The following is an 18857-nucleotide window of genomic DNA, read 5'->3' on the forward strand; positions in this document are numbered from 1 at the left end:
AGAGCCTATGGACATGAAATACCTCCAGAAACCAGGAAAAGGGCTCCTTTTTCCTGCCTGCATCCCTTAAAACTGACTTAGTAACTTTGTCATACTCACATAAACACATCTAATGAAAACAGGAGCAGCAAAGAGTGGAATATTTCATCCTGCAATTTGCTGAAATCCACAGATCTATAATGCTCCCATAAGGTACTTAATGTCCCTTGCTGTTAACTGTCTTGCTTTTGTGTTTAGAAACTTGTTTACTGTTGCACTTTTAAAATGTTTACTTCAGTGCTGACAGTGACTTGCTTGTTTTTTCAAGACAAAGTCAGAGTAACCTTTGTGGTTTTTGCACCTACCACAAAACTGTGTGCTTGCACTTGATAAAAACGTGTGTCCTTTGAAGAAATCTGCTACGAGGTAACAGTGAAAATCAAAAACCTTAAGAAATGGAGGATAGCCTTGTCCGTAGTATCCTACTGCAAAGTAGTCTGGCTTTGGCCTCAGGATCTTCATGATGTTCTCATAGAACTTGGCTTGTTTCTCCTGCAGAGAGGGAAAATGAGTGTGTGTTGAGAGGAGAGTTTCAGATGCAACGTGTGCAGCTGGAGCAGTTTTATCAGCCGGTGCCAATGACAGAGCCACCCTCAGCACAACGCTAGGCCTTTGAGGGCGATATATATATATATATAAAAAGGAGAGCACAGCATCCAAGGACAGTGTCTGTCATTTATATAACCACATAAATTCAGCATTAGCTGAGAGAGCCTCTGCTGTATAAAGAAAGCGACTGAGAGAGAGAGAGTTTTTCACTGTTGCTAAAAGTCTAATATTCTGTGGAGAGTTGAAATGAGGAGATGGTGGTGCCGAAGATCAAATCAGAACTTGACATGGAAGAAATAACATCTGCTGTGATGCCAAAGTGAGAGATAACAGAAACAAAAGACTGACTGAGGGGACAACATGAGAAATGTTTGGAGAGGTGGATGAATGGCATGTTTTGATGTTATACAGTAATTACTGTAGCTCAAACTTTAGTTATTCTGGATGAAAAAAGAGGATTTGTGTCAAGCAAGTTTAAATCAAGTATTCCCTTTGAAACAGGGTTGAATTATTGTGCTGAGCTGTTGGTAATGTCCATGTGCATGTGGCTAATTAAGTGTGAAACTGCTTATTGAGAGCAATATGTTATGAGTCCTGTGCACTCTAAAAAGTACTTCACAATGAACAAAAACTAACTATATGGCCAGAAGATATATTTTATGTGCATAAATTCCATGTCAAATTAACCCAATACAGCATTAAGTGTTTCTGCTACTTTATTAATGTGCTTTGATTCACTTTGTTCCTTCAAACACACCTTTATATCTGAGACAAGAACCAAAAAGGAATTCAAGCAAGACAGCTGAAGAGGTAAAGTTGAGACAAAAAGGAAGATCACAAGGGGACACAGCATTTAAATATAAAATAGCACATATTACCAGTCTCTTGCTGAGCAGTTCGTAGTCAAAGATCTCGTTTTCATACTGGTCAGCGAGTTCCTTGCACAAAGTGATGGCCTCTTCCCACATCTAAACACAAGCACACGCACATTGGAAAAAAAGAAAGTGTCCTTCATTACACCATCTGTTAAAAAATCTGCTGCAGCTGTCCTGGTGAGGACACAGCTCATGAAAATCCTTGTTTCCAGGACTCTGGAGAGTGGAGGGAAATGTCTCTTTCACCGCTTCAAGGAACACAAAAAGCTCTCACGGATAACTCAGAAGATAAAGCGGCACCAACACACCGCTCGCAGACTGTGACTGCATGATTGTTACACTGTCTCGTCATAAAAAGACACTGAATAGAAGAGGAAAAGAACAATTCCAAAAATAAAAAGGCTGTGCATTGAATTCTGATTTTATGTGCTTTTGCTTATCCCATAGAGAAAGGGTTGTTTTGCCTCCTTTTATGTTCCTTTTATCCTTTTTGTGAAACGAATACAGAAGGTCACTGCCCTTCCTCCAAAGTGAAATATATATGTGTAATTGATTGGAGGCACCTACCAGTCAGGGTCTGGTAGGCAGACACCCTCTTTACTTTTAAAGAGAATGTTTAAAACTGTCCCTTTTGAAAGTTTGAGCTGACTCAAGCACTGACCAGCTGCCACATATGCTGCTTTAGACCCAGACTTCAAGGAGTCCTGGCACAGTGATTTCCTTTTTCTCTTTTTTGTGTATACTCATATCATATCACTACACATAACTAAGCTTAAATCTTCATGTTTTATTTTATGTTACGAAGCATAAATCCTCCAGGGAGTTCCTGAGCTTCGCTGTTTCATAGGTTCCTTTGGATTATTGCTTAATGGCCTGCCACTGTGAACCTGCCTGACTCCAACTACAACTAGGAACATCGGTCTTATGTCTACTATCATCATAACAAATGTGAAAGTACATCTAAGAACTGCTCAACATCAACTGCTATAATTATAATTATCAGTCCTCCTCATTTTATTATCATTGCAGTTGCTAATGTTCATATTAGACTGATCAGTCTATTACTATACTTTATTGTTACTGCTACTGTTGTCCTCTTGTAACACTTACTTCACAGCCTGTCTCTGAATCCCCATCATATGGAACTTGGCCTTCAGTTTGGAGATGGCACTAGGGTTCACTCCAAATAATGCCACGGACCACAAGCATGAAGTTGCCCTACCAGGCTCTATCCAGATCAGTCGGCAAGCTGACTCTGATAAGTCAGCTTACAGGTACTGACAATCAGGTGCCAATTAGTCACCTGATTGGCAGCACCTGTGGGTACCAGATGCTCATAACAAGAGTCAGTAGCAACACCAGAACAAGCCTTTTGGCACAGGCAGAGAAGATTTGGCAAATTTACTATGGGCACAATCCATATACTTAGCTCTGCTGCTCATCCCACAAATGCATCTTCCATACAAATGTAGCTCCAAAAGAGAAATGAACAGGCTTTCAAACTGTATGAGATTAATTGCCAAGAAGCACTGTTACAACAAAGAAATAATCGACCAAATCTATATTTTCTTACTTTCTGAGCAAAGTTTATATAATCAGTATGCAGAAGTATGCACCAGACCTGTTCTTTTCAAAGTATCTTGAGAAAACTTCTGTGATGAACTGATGTGATACAGTGGGACCAATATGACACGCGAACAACATTCATTTATCCACGGAGTTCAATTTTAGAATCAGAGTAGAGAAAAAATGGTGTACAGAGAGCTGACCTTTCCCTTGTCAAAGTAGTCAATGATGGTGTCGTAGAGCGTTTCTTTGAGTTGCCTCTGAGTTTGCGAGCCATGGGACTCAAACTGAGGGCTGCACATCTCATCATGCCACTAAAGAAGGAAGGAACAGACAGATGGGAGCATTAGAAACGTGTATTGTTTAAACACAAAGAAAAGGTTGGGGTTGTTTTACAGTCCCATCTATCATGGTATTGAAACAAAAGAGAGCTTAAAGCGTTTCTTTGTTGTAATAAATCATAAAGGTGCATTGTCATTTATTACACAGAAAGACAATAGCTGATGAAATTACAGATATTTATTATGAGTCTAGCTAAAGCATACTTAATCAACAAAACTTAATTATAGTTTAGGAACTGTTCTATCTGCTCAGGATGAAGGAGAAGAATGGGACTAGTGTGCTCTACAACTCAGCCTGCTCGGTAGCAGAAACAGCAGAAGAGACACTTGCAGTGAATGGAGTGATTATAAAAAACATTAAAGACTTTAACTGCTGTGATATAATAGTATTAGATGGAGAGAAGGAGAAAAGAGGGGGAGAGATGCCCTTATTCCTCTGTCTACTCCGGGAGCCTTTAAGTGTCCCATAAAAGAAATGAAGAGGCAAATGAGGTCAAACTCAGTCAGACATACACACACATATACACACACTGCATCAATCATCACAAAGATAAAGCCTCAGTGACCGATGCTGTGCCATAAACCAACCTTGTAGCTTCATCATTAAAGGGTTGGAGATGTGGCAGCCATTATTCAGTTGATAAAAAAACGTGGTGACTGAGCAGACAGTGACAGGAAAAGCTTTAAAGCACAGAGTATCCCTTCAAAAGTGTGTGCTTGTCCTACCTTGAGCAGGCGAGAGTGCAGCAGCAGTGTGTATGCAGCCTCGGTGTAGTTTTCATTCTCCAGGTGAAGGTCCCTCAGCTTGTAGAGGTACCTGAGAACACACAAGAAAAAAAACACAGTCACAGAGGTCAAGTGGATTTAACACGCAACACATGCATTCCTCCACTAGATGCCACTGTTGGGCAAGTTGAAGATCATTTGAGGCATTAATCATAATTGTGTCACTGGATTTGTATTCTAGACACACACCTGTGAATGTAATGAAATATTTACAGCACACAGATGTATTCATAGTTCAGGCTATTACAACAGGCGCCTACAGACAAGAGTGTATACGGGTAGACTGATTTTTTGTATTTAGGAGCAGGATTAGGAGGAACATGGGAACACCGCTGCGAAACCTCATTTTACCCTCCTTGTATCCGTCTCCCTCTGTGTGGAGTAAATGTTTCCCCACATGGTCAGACGATGGACTTGGACTGATGACAAAGCAGGAATGCAGTGGTTTGTACAAAACATGGGGCACTCACTCTGTCAGGCTTAATGTTTAATAGTGTAGCCTCGAAAATCTCTTTCCTCTGCTCACTTTAAACACACTTGATCCAGTGGTTGTATTGATTTTTGTTGATTGCTGTTACAAACAAGCTCAAACATTCAAAACCTCTCTTACTTTTCTGAGAGTATGCTCATCTCTGCTCCTCTGATTTCACCTTTCCTTGAATTCATTTCTCCATCTCTGTATCTGAACAAAGCAGCAATCTCTGGTGTTAAAAAATTAGGAAAATGTGGAACCGCTGGAAACAGCAGTTTCTCAAGGGTCAGCTTAGGCTAGCTCCAGAGAATCTACATTGATACAGATTTCATACAGCCAATAGAGGCACAGCTTTGAAACAGCCAATCGGAGCACTGCAGCCCGTATGATTATTCCATCTGGAGGGTTCTTCCAGATCCTCAGAGGGTGACTTGATGAATGTCTGCCACAAACATTACCGGCCAATCAGAGTGATGGAAAATATGACGTAGTGGGCGTGCTCAGCCCCAGAGACTAAACTTTATAACATGAGCTCAACAGGCAGGGGCTGTCGTTTACCAGCAGTGGAAGCAGGTAATGACTCAAACTCATGCTGAAGCCCATCAGGAGAAGAGCAAAAACATACGAATGATGCTGACTGGTCTGTCTGTTCTCAGACCAGGCACGAGCATTTCAGACTGGAGCCTTGCAAGATGGATACACCTAATGGCAGATCTGGAATCTGGCCAATCCACTGGCTCTGCAAGATTACCACCATAGCAGATTGCTCAGCCTTGTTAGCCTGCGGGTTCACTAGCTGGTCATCATGCCCATCAGCCAAGCGTCCCAGGTCTGAAATACTCCGACTTTGTGCATCAGCTTTTTGCCTCAACTATTTGAGCGGCTGACACTTCTTTCTTTACAGATTCTGATAGCATTGATTCCAATTTTGGAACAATTTCAGTCCTCAGTTTGTCCACCATAACTGCTGTGCATTGGGGCATATCTGAGTTGGCATCTGGTTTCACTGGGGACTTGAGCTCCAGAGACTGATGATGTGGCCTATCGCAGTCAGACTTGGCAGACTTGTTTTTTTGGCTTGAAAACTCTAGGTTCATCACACTATCACACTGGACAGAAATAAAAAAGTTAAGTTTATTTTCATGGGTTGTTTGCCTTCATTTAGACAGGAATGCTGAAGAGAGACAGGGAACATGGCGAGAGAGAGTGAGGGGAAGACATGCAAGAAACAGATCAGAGACCAGCAATCAATCCCGCCACCAATGCGTCAAGGACTATATCCTCCACAGAGGCACCCGTGGGATTTGAACCCCTAATCTCATGTACCAAAGTCAGCTGCAAGAAGAAGTTAATAGAAATATTAATATCACATTCCCAAGGAGCTGCCACAAAACCATGAAGACATGAACTTTGGTATCTGACTATGTTTCAATCAAGATAAATAAAATCTTAACCACAAGAAGGAATAAAAATGGCACTAAAATGACAAATAGATGTCATTTTACATTAGTCAAGTCAGATGAAACCATCGAATCAGCACCAGTCAGTTTTTAGACATACATCTTTATGTTTCATGTACTGGAATACTCAACATCTGAAAACATGTCATTTTAACTCCGAGTTTAAATTAGGAGGTTCATACTTATATGTCTGAAAAAGCAAAAACTGGTATGTATGTTGTTGAAGAAGGAATGATCAGCAGGACAGAGGGAAAAATGCTCTACATTGTGGATGGGTGGGAATTTAGGTTCATGCTGAGGTGAATCAGAATTAAAAGCAATGTACTGTACAAAGTTTTGTATAAGTTGTCCTTTATGTTGGGATGTGGGCCATCTGGCTTGTAAAGGTCAGTTCTGGTCCAGAAACTTTCAAAGGTGCTAAATAAAATCCTAGCCAGTTGTGGCGCAGAGGGATTTCAGCCATTCATGCAGGCTGTGGAGACAGCTGACATGCTCGGGGCTTTTTGAAGGAGCAGAGATACGGCTAGAAAAGATAAAGGTTTTGCCAAGGCTCTGGATTAAAATTTAAATAGACCCTAACATGTCATTATACACATATGAACAATCAGGATGAAGGCTGAGGGTCTGTGAGCACTGAAGTCTGTTCTATAAAGTCTGCAACTTTAGCACCAGATAGAACAGTATGTGATAGCATGTGAAACTCAACAGATCTAACTACTGAGTCACCAATAAAAATTTCAGGATGCCTTTCCTTGCAGCCACCATCATAAAAACACAGTTTCAATGATAGATGTATGACTGCTGCTGGCGTTGCCAGGTGCAGCAGAGCTGAATGAAACAGATTCACTTGGTGACTCATCATTGACGTTACCACTGGTCAAAGTGGCTGGTGCTCCCTGTTAAAAGACTGATGGCTGGAGGATAGCAGAAACACACTTGAGGTTGGAGACAGAAGGAACAGAAAGGCAATAGTGACTTTTCATGTGGGATACCAGGGTTGTCTAGGATTTTCAGTGCTTTCTCCTGGTGCTAGAGCAGAACATGGCAGGCTACTCTGCAGCAGTTAATACACATGCAGCTACAGCTCAGTTAGTTCCTCTAACAAAGTACAGCAACTTGACACAAGGCCAGGAACTTCATCCCTGTCTGTTAAATGTTTGGAACTCTTTTGTTTATTTCAGTCAGGAACACTCTAGTCATATATTTAACCTTTGATTACAAAACTGTTGGGCAGCTTTGAAGGCAGTGAAGGCTCCTCTTAGAAAGATGCTTCCTGGGTTAGTCAGGGAGCATACTTTGATGCTCCACAGAGCACATTGCCAGGAACCTCCCAATAGGAAGGCGCATTACAGACATCCAAGTCAAATACAATTGGATTAAGTTTGGCAGCTCTGTTTAGAGAGACAGCTGTGATTGGCTGTGAGAGCTGGATGGCATTGACAACAACAAAGTAAAAAAACAAAGCAATGTCCTGCAATGGATTAATACAATACTTAAAGCAGCTGTCAGTCAGCTGATTGCAGACAGGCATATGTATTCTGTGCCCTTATGGACCTTACACTAACCTGCATTTTATCTATAAACCACTAAAAAAGGTTACATTTTTAAAACTGCTGTCAAAATCTGTATAAATGCAGCTCAGTCAGGACCACTATCGGGAAACGCACATGATTTGTGACTGTAAATATCCCTTTATTAGCAGTTATTCATTAGTACCTTTGCTGTAATTTATGTTTGGCTGTTCTGGGATGCCTATGCCCTCTCATGAGCCTACGAGGAAATCATTAAACTCGAACAGCACACATACCTGCTCTTCCTATGCTGATAAAAAAAAAAGCATAAGAAAAGGAGGGAAGCAGCAATGCACCCAAAGCAGAGCAGGCATCAGTGACAACAGAAAGCTACTGATCATGTCAGAAGCAGAATGAGGAAGGAGCTGGGATGGAGGAGGGTTGCAAGAGCAGCTTGCAGAGAGAGCAGCAGAGCATAGCCAGGCAAGAGCAGTTTAAATTAGGCAGCATGAGAGCGATTAGCCAATAGCATGCTCAGAGCAAATCAGCTGGCTGTCAGCTGATGAGGATGTGAATTAGCTGAACTCAGTTATGGCAGTACTTGACTCTGTGGTCTCTGACTCTCTGCCTGAACTAATGGTATACACTCCATTTCTGGGATGCTGGAGATCCCTGTTCAGACCCCTGGAGGGGTTGTGGGACTAACTGAACAAAACACCATCAAAGGAGGGTTCCCACTTCACAGCCCTGGTGAAGTGCTGGCTTTTTGCTACCCATCAGTCTGCACAGTTGACTTGTGGAAGCAAATAATAATGGGTTAGGAATTTCTTCACTGAGTACTAATACTTTTGTGGGCACAAGTGTCATGTGTGTACTCAGAAGGAGTAAAATATAATTTATATAGCTTATAAAGAGTAAACTGAGTAAAAGATGTCCTGGATTATGACACTGTAGAATACATTTTACAGTTGAACTAATACTGCAGTCCAGAAAAAGTTGACTATATTCACTGAAATTGGTTTTGATATGGGCAGTTTATTTTGATGGATTGTGTAATTATTATGCAAAATTCTCCAAGGTAAACTCTGAGCTCTGCTCACTGCTGTTTCATCACACACTGTAAGGTTTAAGTAGCTTGAATCTGTTATGAATGGTGGCATAGCAGCAACTGCTGTACAATAGTGTGATAAAAAAAGTTTTTTTTTTTCAGCCAATATGATTTTTCAGTCTCAAAGAGTTGATATTCAGTAGCTCTTGAGTATCACTCTGATAGGTGTGAGCAATTAAGCTGCAATTTTAATGACCCCTAACTCAAGCAGTGTATAATAACATAATGAGTTTAGTTTTATTATCCATGCCTGGTCCGTAGTCTCATCAAACATCTGGCTCATTATATAACACACATAGAGTGCTTAAATGTGTATTTGCATGAAACTTTGCGTGTTTGCCTACACAAACTAAGGAGCCAGCCAAATGTAATGTAATGTATTCTCCACAGGACAGACAAAGGCAGCTGATCAACCTCAGAGCTGAGCTCACATTTCACTCAAACAGATAACTAATCATGTCTTTAAGGCATCACCAGAAATGCACTATGGGACCTTACTGGATCTGTATCCCCCTACACTCTCTCATCATTCTATCTTCTCCCCTCCCCTCCCTCTCGCCCATCATGCCCCTCTTCCTCTCTGCACTCCCCCCAGTCAGACCAAGAGCTGATCCTGTGGATTTTGACAGTAATTCAGTGGGACTCATATAATCCCTTGTCAGATTATGGCCTCACACACACTAACACACATTTCAGCACACACATGTTTGCACATTCAACATCGACATGCAATGATCAAACATATATTATGTCAGTTCAGAGCGTACATACCTGATATACATCCCTTCACGGTTGATGTCCTTGTAAAAGTTCTGCAAAATTAAAAGCAAAACTAGGGTCAATGTCAGAGTAAAAGTGTGCGTGTATGGCACAGAGATTTCCAAAATCATTCAGAAGCTTTGCACTGACTGCAAGTTTGTAATTTTGTATTTTCATGGTCTAGCATTTGTATGTGTGTTGTGTGTGTGTAATGCTGTAAACCTCTGATTGCCTTTGTGTGTCATAGCGTGGGAGTGTGTGTATGAGCATTTGTTAGATTAGCAGCACAAGCTCCCAGTTTAATGAAGTTTAATGACGTCTACAGAGGAGAGAGGAGTGGAACGAACTGATGTAACCCCACCTCCCATCACCAACACAATCACATGCTTAAACACACACAGAGATACCAAGAGACGATCTTAAAAATGCATAAAAACCAGCTCAATTACAGTGGGATTCAGAGTGAAACCAAAGTATACAGTTTGCATATTTGTATGTACTTACATTATCTTCTGCAAAGGTCAGAGACATCTACTTTTGCATCGATGGGTTTTAATTTAAGAAAGCCAATTTCCTGCTGGTAATCCACATGAAGGTCAGCTGCTATACACACAGAGGTCAGCTTTGACAAAGCTGAATAAACAACAACTTAAGCTAGGAATAGTCGATAATATGGTAATACCGCATCCCGGGGTATTAAAAAATAGACAGTACTGCTTTAGTTGCTGTCTTGAAGACAGAGCTGTGAGTGAATGTTTATTACCTCCACCAAGGAGGTTATGTGATCGGCAGGGTTTGTTAGTTTGTTTGTTTGTTAGCAACATAACTCGAAAAGTTATGGATGGATTTTCGTGAAATTTTCAGGAAATGTCAGAAATGGCATAAAGAAGAACTGATTAGATTTTGGGAGTGATTCGGATCCCCATCAGGAATTTTTTAAAGGATTCTGTGCTATTGGGAGATAGGGCTAATGGTGGAGGTCTGCGCTCTCTGAGTGCTTTTCTAGTTATAAATGCCTTCAGGATATGTGTCTGTATCTACCAGCAGCACCACTGTCTGTGTGTGAAGATGCTTTAAACATGATAAATGAAATCCTGCTAATGATTTAAGCCAATCTGGCAAATGGAAGACGCGCACAAATTTACCACCGCATAGATAGTTGAGCGCAGTGTCCTGAGGCCTGGCACAGCGCTCTGGTCCTCTCTTATGTCAAAATGTTAACAGTGCACCATCGGTTCTCCAGGGCAATGTGAGTTTAAAAACACAGTAAATTTTCTTTCTAGGTGTAGATTAATGATGAGAAATGTTAAAGCGTTTGATGACTACATTTGCTGCACGCTGCAGCAGCAAAGTTGAGCTCAATTAAACCATCAATATTTTTTAAAATTATATAAACTTATTTTTACCCCTTTTATGTGAAATATAGATTAAGGTAATTAGTGTTTTTTGGATATTTTAGGCTGTAACCTGGACTCTAACTTTTTATAAGCTCTCTGTAAAGTGACCTTGTGGTAGGTTAGGCCTCACCATGTTGAGTAGTACGGAAAAATTAATAATAAAGGCCCATCTTTATCCATTTAAAAGCACAGAGAACAAACTTCACATCTATAGATATTGTATGATAATAGTTGTGGATTTTATATTCAGTACCTCATAACAATGGGGGAAAAGAGCATTGGTTATTATGCACACAGAGACAGTGGGATAAGAGAAAAGACACAGATGTAAATGTTGCTTGCACATGCATTTCAGCTATCACTTGCGTAATGTGTGTTTTAAAGACCAGGTGGTAACAGAGCTCAACAGTGCCCACCCCCTTTTTTGGCGGTGCTGGTTCTGGAGGCAAATTTCATCATTCAAAACACCAGAAGACATTTCATAAAATCCTTATTAAAATGCTTTTAATGCATGAACCAAGCCAAACAGCTACCTGTACCAATGACTACAACACATTTAGGCACATTTAATTCAGCACAAAAACAGTGTTCGAAAAAAGGGTAAAAAGGCAAAGGTACAAGACAATGTACATTTGTTTTATGTGTTGTTAAGCTTTCCAATCTTTTAAACTGTATAAATACCTTTCTTCTACCCTTATCTTTATCGTAGTGATGATATTTGTATGATAATGTAATATGACAAGTTTGAGCATTTACTGCTTCATACTGTGGCGGTATGTACTGTCATCATTAACAGTAGACAGCCTTCGTTTGTGGGCATGGTGGACATTTCCATGGTAACCGAAGACACCACAAATCAGAGACGTCGCTGTCACACTCAAAGATGGATTGTTACATTTTTTTTGGCAAAGATCATGAATAAACTACATTTTTTTTTAAAGGAGGTTGACACCTTGTAAACTTTTGTTTTCTAGAAGAGCATATACCATCGTTTCATACTCAGGTAGCTTGTAATAAGTCTAACTCTGATAATATTGCTCATAATTAAATCTGCTATGGAAAAAATGAATGGAATTTTTGCTCTTGGAACCACACTGCTAAACCCTATACCTTTAAGCAGTGATCATCAACTGGCAGCCCAGGGGCCACAAAAGGCCCCCCACAACTTCCCATCTGGCCTTTCGAAGATTATCAAATTCATAAAATTTAAGAGGGATAGAAAGCAATGTTTGTAAAGATATACTTTTGGGCTTTTATGCCTTTATTGATAGGAGAACTGTAGTCAGCATGGAAAATGTATATTTAACAGTCCTGTGCTGATTAAAGCTGTAACGTTTTTTTATATCAATGTTTCCATGCAAGTCTCTTAGAGGGTGCAGTTTCTCATTTTGAGAATCTACACAAAAAAAATCTGTTTCTTCTGTGTTTTTGGCTTATCATGACATATCATATTAGTATCAAACTCAGTAATGGACATCATGAATGGGCCAGGTCACCCTTGTAAAAAAAGATCTCGATCTCAGCGGGTTTTATCTGGTTAAATAAAATAAAAGGTCCAGAATTTGTAATGAAACAGTTCAACCGCCCCCTTGTGGCTGGTTGCAGTATAGGTGACAGGGGCTGATCTAAAAAGACTAAAAGTCCCATGTAAGGACATATTTTTACAAGAATATGTTTATCAGACAAAAACATTGATTTTATCGTAGTTAATTTTAATGTCCGGTCCCCACAACGTCTATTAAGAAAAATCTGACCCTTGTGCAATGGAGTTGATGACCCCTGCTGTTGTTATCCTGGGAAAATTTAAAGAAGATTTGACAGAATTAAAAATTGGATACCGCCCAATCCTAACACAAGCTACAATAGAAATACAATGCCTTTAAATATATCTCTACCAACTCACAACCACTAAGTAATGTTGGTTTTAAAAGCCTCATACAAGATATATGGTTGATAAGATATCTGCCATACTAACTAGGGAAGTTTTGTTAAGTGGCATCCCTCTGTAGTCAACACCAGAACTATGAGTCAGATAAACTAAATACTAACTTAAAAAAAAAAATCAGTTCAAGCCCATAATCATGGTCAAACACTCCATCTAAAGTGCAACCCAGCCACCCTCCACTAGCAGCCATTGTTGTTATTCCAAATGACTACTGCCTTGCTGCCACAATGCTCTTTAAACCAATGTAAACACCCGCTAACTATAACACTGATAACATCTTGTGGAAACAGCATGGTTTACTCTATTTTCAACTAGAAAATGGGGATAAAGTTATCCAGAGCCAGTGTCAGGTTTGAAGCAATGAGTGATGATTTTTTGTGAGGGCAGGTGAGCTGTGAATATCGGAGGGCATCAGTTTGAGTGGTCATCTGACGATCATTTTAACATTCAATCATCAGGGATCAATAAACTGCAGGACAATACCTGTTGTCCTCTTATTCCTCGCTTGCATGTTTCTCATAGCATCTGACGCTATTGGTGATGTTTCTGATCGTTATTTACGCTCATAAAAAAAACCTTGTCCTCATGCAGATTAGGACAGACCCTCTTCAACTTTTATAAACATAGGAGTATCGACAAAAGATCACACAGGCATAGAGACAACAGGAGGAGACAGAGACATGCAATGTGTGTGGATAATAATAGTAAAGAGAGAGAGAAAATGAGGAGATAAAGTCAGTCGAGGACAATCAATCATCATAAAGAACATTTACCAAAAATACATAATCTTACCTATTATAAATATGTTATATGTTACAATAAACTGTTTCCTAAATAATTTTTTGGTTATTTATTTGTTAAATCCTTCAGATGTCAGTCTCATTTACATGTGGGGAGGCCTTTTGACAGCATAGATAAACTTTACACTTAATATTGGCATGTTACAGTCCTAAAGTTACTCCTGATGTGGCAGGAAGGCAAAACCCTGTCCAAACCTGTCATTCATACATGCATAAATAAATAATTATAGATATCAAAGAATCACACGAACACCATGATTCCTTTAAGTGTTTGTGTCGGTCCCAAACAAAAATTACAGATTTAGACAACGTTTGAAGGATGTGCTATTTATGATTTTATCTGCCATGGGGACAATCATATTAGGGATAGATTGCTTCCATTTTAAACCTGAGAATACCATGGGGGGGAATCTGATTAGAAAATCACATAAGAGAAAGGATGTTTAACAGACAGGAGCTGACGCAACACTCTGCAAACAGTCAGCTACCAGACACAGAGATGAATCTTTCCCTGTAGATCAATCAGCACACAAATTAAATGTGGAAAGGATTTACAAAGACCTTGGCATGAGAGACATGCAGAACAAAAAAACTGTGATTTATAATGAACTCAATCAGTGAGCCTGTTTTTCTTTTCCTGAAATTGCTTTCTGCATAGAAAAAAACTGCACTACTTCAGCCTTCTAATTCATAATGAGTATACTGATATGTGTGTCTCTGTGACTGACTGAGATGAGCACCTCTTTGCTGAGGAGTTCAATACCTCGACTACAAAGTACAGAGCATGAATCAGAAGGTTGGTGTCAATAAATGCAAATCCATGGTGGAGCTTTCCTAATGCACAACATATGAGATGTTTTCTTTGTGGCATCTTTGAAGCACGAGGACATCAAAAAGTGGAGGAATTTCTGTGCAAAAAGGCTCAAAGCAATATGGTAAAATCCTACAAAATAACCAATTCTTGTAACCATGCCATCCCCTACACGGCTTTCAAGAAAAACCCCTTAAAAACCTTTCTGACAGGGATGAATTTATAGATGTAATTAAGCCTAGATTGAAGAAAAAGGGAACAACTAAACTTTTAGGAAGGTGGGACTCACCAGGAGGTTTACTGTGCAGCTCATGCGGTTGTTGCGGCTGTCATCGCTCATCACGGTGCGGTAGTCAAGGAGACGAATGAGGAGTCCCTTCACCAACGCGACAAAGTGCTGCACCTGTGGCCTCAGGGTGGGTTTCTCTGCAGCGCAGTCGAGCAGGCTGGAAAACAAGCAGACAGAAATTAAAGACCGGAGGGATTGTCTTAAAATTAAGGCTTGATGTTAAACAGTTTTGTTGAGATTTTTTTTTTTTTACCAGTGGTATGAGTTTAAGCTTAACTTTTTTAGGGTTAGCAGGAAATGATCCAAGTTATTATTATAGCAAAGCAACAGCCTGGGAGACAGGCAAATCTGTGAGCTCATGTTTAATTTGTTTGATCATCTTGTCCCCCTATAGTCAGTCATGATTCCAGCTGGCCTGGCCTCTAACAACTGTTTATCTCATGTGAAGAGGGATTAATATGATGATTAGACCAGGGAAGCATTGTCACAAAAAAAAAAAAAAAAAAAAAAAAAAACAGGAAAGCTCTGGTGTAAGAACTGAAAGTTCATACAGCACGTTGAACATGTAACGTTCATGTCCAAGGTCACCCATAAATGGGGATAAAGGAGAAAACTTTCTGGGGCCCAGCAAAACTGGGGGCCCATGAAGGTCATCAAAATCATGGTCCATTGTAATGTTAAACTGTGATATTAGTTTTGTTTTGTTTTTTTACCTGAATAATAACCACTCTTCTCAAAACAACAAAAGTTATTTTTTTCTGAAAACAGAATAAAAATGGGCATAAAATGTGGTAAGATGGGATTTAAAAGTAGCAAAAATGGATTAAAAATTACTTAAACCATCAGAAAAAAATGATCAAAAGGCAAAAATAGGTCTAAAGTGGCAAAAACAGGCGTAACTGGTTCAAAAGTGGCAGAAATTGCTTAAAAATAGCAGAAATGGCCATAACAGGTGGTGAAAGGGGATTTCAAAAGTAGTAAAAATGGGTTAAAAATGGCAAAAATGGGCACTAATAGCTCTAAATTGATGAAAAGTAGCAAATAGAGACAAAAACGGCTGGAAAAACTGACTAAAAGGGGTTAAAAAGTGGCTCAAAGAAAATGATTTCAACATAAGAAACCAATAATAGTTTAAATGAATATAGCACTAGCACTAATGCTACTGATCCAACACACATATATTGATATCATCAATAAATCAGAAATGAGGAGGGCCCATTCTCTGGGTTTTTCCAGGGTCCAACCAAATCTGTGGGTGGGCCTGCTCATGTCTATAAAAACTACAAGTCCTATGTGTCATGTTGGCATCAGCTACCTGGCCCTGCATTCTACCCCTGTTTCACATGTTGACTGTTCTGATTTGTTTTACATCCATCCAACTGCATCCACAGGCATTCTGGTCTGCTCCCACTGATGAAATTTAATGAAATGTCTTAAACTTGACTGGCCTTGGAATGTCAGGTTAGCAAACCCATGTCTTTGTCAGTATGTTGTTATTTTAATGTTGTACTTGTTGAAGTTTCAGGCATTCTTGACCCCTGCTGTTTTAGTATCTATTGACATTCAGGCTTACATAGTCTCCAGAAGTTGCATGTATCGCTCATCTCCTCCTCCCCCCTCCACTTCATGGTCCAACTTCAGAATGATCTCGTTCTCAAACTACAGAAGAAAAGAGGGTGAGTGTGGAGGGAGAGCAAAGGGAGATGGGAGAGCAAATAGAAAGAGAAATGGAAGAATGAAACAGTTATGAAACCATTATATATGCTTTTACTCTTTCCTACGCCCTCAAAGTAGACTCATGCAGGAACACACTAAGTGCTTGTAGATGAAATGTGAATTACCCATGTAAAGCTTCAGAGATTGTGTTTGATCTTTTCTGCTTGGCTGATGTTAACAAAAGTCTTAATGTAGAGTGTTTTTACCTTATGGAAGTTTCCAGAGTGTGCATGTTCACATGTGATCATGTCAAAGAAGATGGGAATTGTTGCCCTTCTTAACTCCTCCTCTGGGATCAAAGTCATCTCCAGGATGGGACCCACCATGCCAGGGATGAAACAGATCTTGTGCATGCCTAAAAAAAAAAAAAAAAAAAAAAAAAAAAAAAAGTACACAAAATCAAAACAGTCCTATCGAACAAACTTAATCAATTTAATAAACGTTTGCCTTCTGGGAGAATCCACACCAAAACATGTAAGTACAGCAAGCTTTTCATCAGTGAGGAGAGTTTGAACTCTGATTCTCAGCTTCAGAATATAACCCAGAATTTCCATAAACACAGCATCTTCCCTGTCTATCCAAGAATATTGGGAATCTCATTCGAAGAGTCAAGTGTTGTGCTACACTGAGGTCTGTCCATGCAAACTGTTGCTGACATCGTGAGCCTTATTTCCATGCAGTGCAGAAATAAATTCCAGTGGTACACTCAGCTGCTGAGATGGAAACAGAAGGAAAAGGGACACCTGCACCCACCACTAGTGACCTGAGATAAACGACCACTGACTAAGGTTAATCAAAATTTGGATTAACCGCAGTATGTCCTACAGCAGTTTTCAAATCGTAGAAGTTGCAATATTTCTTTGACCTGAAGTTTGTGTCAAAAAACAGTTTCAGATATTTTTTTCTGCAGAGATGTTGTGCTCTACAAATCATGCAAACATAGAAGCATAAATTTTTCATAGAATAGTTTTCAAAAACCTTACTTTTCTAATTTTATATAATAAAAAATTCTTATGTAAAATGAGAATAACGTAAAAAATGCTCATTCCCTTCAATACAATAACACACTTCATCTTCAATATGAGTCAAAATAACTGTAGTTAGACATTTTTCAAAATAGTTCAGCCCTAGTTTTCATGATGATTTCTATAAGATGTAGAGTTAAACAAATCAATAAATGTACTTCTGTGATCAAAATAAATAAAAAAACATATGTAATTCATCTGAGTCATGCATCATGTTACGTAATCCTAGCATTCAGTGCATTCAGAAGGTTTAAGACACCAAACAATTTTTTCAAATATCTTGTGTTGTATCCTGATGCTACAGTCAGAAAAACATTTTTTCTCATTAATCTACACTCAGTGCCCCATCATGACAAAGAGAAAAAACAGAATTTTAAATTGATAAAAAATACAATTCTGAAATATCTGAAATAAGTATTCAAACTTTTTGCAAAAACACTTGAAATTTAGCTCAGGTTCCTCCCATTTCTCTGGGTCATTGCTGAGATGTTTCTACACCTTGATTGAAATCAACCTATGGAAAATTAAATTGATTGGACAAAATTTGGAAAGGCACACACCTTTCTAAAAGGCCTTACAGCTTTCAATTCATATCAGTGCAAAAAACAAGCCATAAGGTCAAAGGGACTGCCTGCAGAACTCAGGAGACAGGAGGCACAGATATGGGTAAGGCTAAAGTGAAGGTTCCCAAGTTCCCAAGTGGCCTCCATAATCCCCAAATGGAAGAAGTTTGGCACGACCAGGACCCTTCAAAGAGCTGGTCATCCGGCCAAACAGAGCAATCAGGCAAGAACAGCCTTGGGAAGAGAGGTGACCAAGAACCTGATGGTCACTCTGACTGAGCTCCAGCGTGGGACAAAGTTCCATAAGTACAACCACCACTGCAACCCTCCACCAATCCAAGCTCATGGCAGGGTGGCTACACAAAAAAACTCTTCTCAGTACAAAACACACTTGGCATTTATGTAGAGTTTTTCAACAACTACAAGTGGGCTTTCAGGTGTTTTGCATAAATTAGCAAATATTTCTAAAATCCGGTCTCTGCCTTGCCAGATTTGAGTGTATATTCACGATTTTTTTTTTTCAACAGTCACATCAGGGTAATGTAAAGGGTCCGAATACTAATATACTGTATATGCCCAGCCTACAGGAAAGAAAAGTTAATTTTTAATCTATTTAATATGGTGTTGGTTATAATTTAGAATGACTTATTGTTTGTGTTTGTTGAACAATATATGAGATGAGAAACATTAAAAATATTTGCATGTCAAATCACAAATGTAATTTGGGAAAAAAAAAATGCAATTAGATTATTTCCAAAGTCGTTCAGCCCTACCACTGACTATCTACACTGTTAAACTAATTGATGATGCAATTATTTCTGTCAATAACACACAAGGCACCAGTG

At 39.4% G+C, this 18857-nt stretch overlaps 1 protein-coding gene across 2 annotated transcripts in view; it reads right to left on the reverse strand.

Annotated features, from left to right (window-relative positions):
- The window catches only part of LOC121515909 (dedicator of cytokinesis protein 2-like), a 247197-nt gene that overhangs the window by 12690 nt on the left and 215650 nt on the right, over positions 1 to 18857 (reverse strand). For both annotated transcript variants that reach the window (XM_041796853.1, XM_041796854.1), the window contains 8 exons: positions 16631 to 16779; positions 16282 to 16367; positions 14709 to 14865; positions 9479 to 9519; positions 4097 to 4187; positions 3233 to 3343; positions 1467 to 1556; positions 427 to 531 (listed from right to left, as the gene is read on the reverse strand). In XM_041796853.1, coding sequence (XP_041652787.1) covers positions 427 to 531; positions 1467 to 1556; positions 3233 to 3343; positions 4097 to 4187; positions 9479 to 9519; positions 14709 to 14865; positions 16282 to 16367; positions 16631 to 16779 — 830 coding nt within the window. The remainder of the gene's footprint in view (positions 1 to 426; positions 532 to 1466; positions 1557 to 3232; positions 3344 to 4096; positions 4188 to 9478; positions 9520 to 14708; positions 14866 to 16281; positions 16368 to 16630; positions 16780 to 18857) is intronic.

The sequence above is a fragment of the Cheilinus undulatus genome, linkage group 10 (genome assembly GCF_018320785.1).
Source record: "Cheilinus undulatus linkage group 10, ASM1832078v1, whole genome shotgun sequence".
NCBI classification, from domain to species: domain Eukaryota; kingdom Metazoa; phylum Chordata; class Actinopteri; order Labriformes; family Labridae; genus Cheilinus; species Cheilinus undulatus.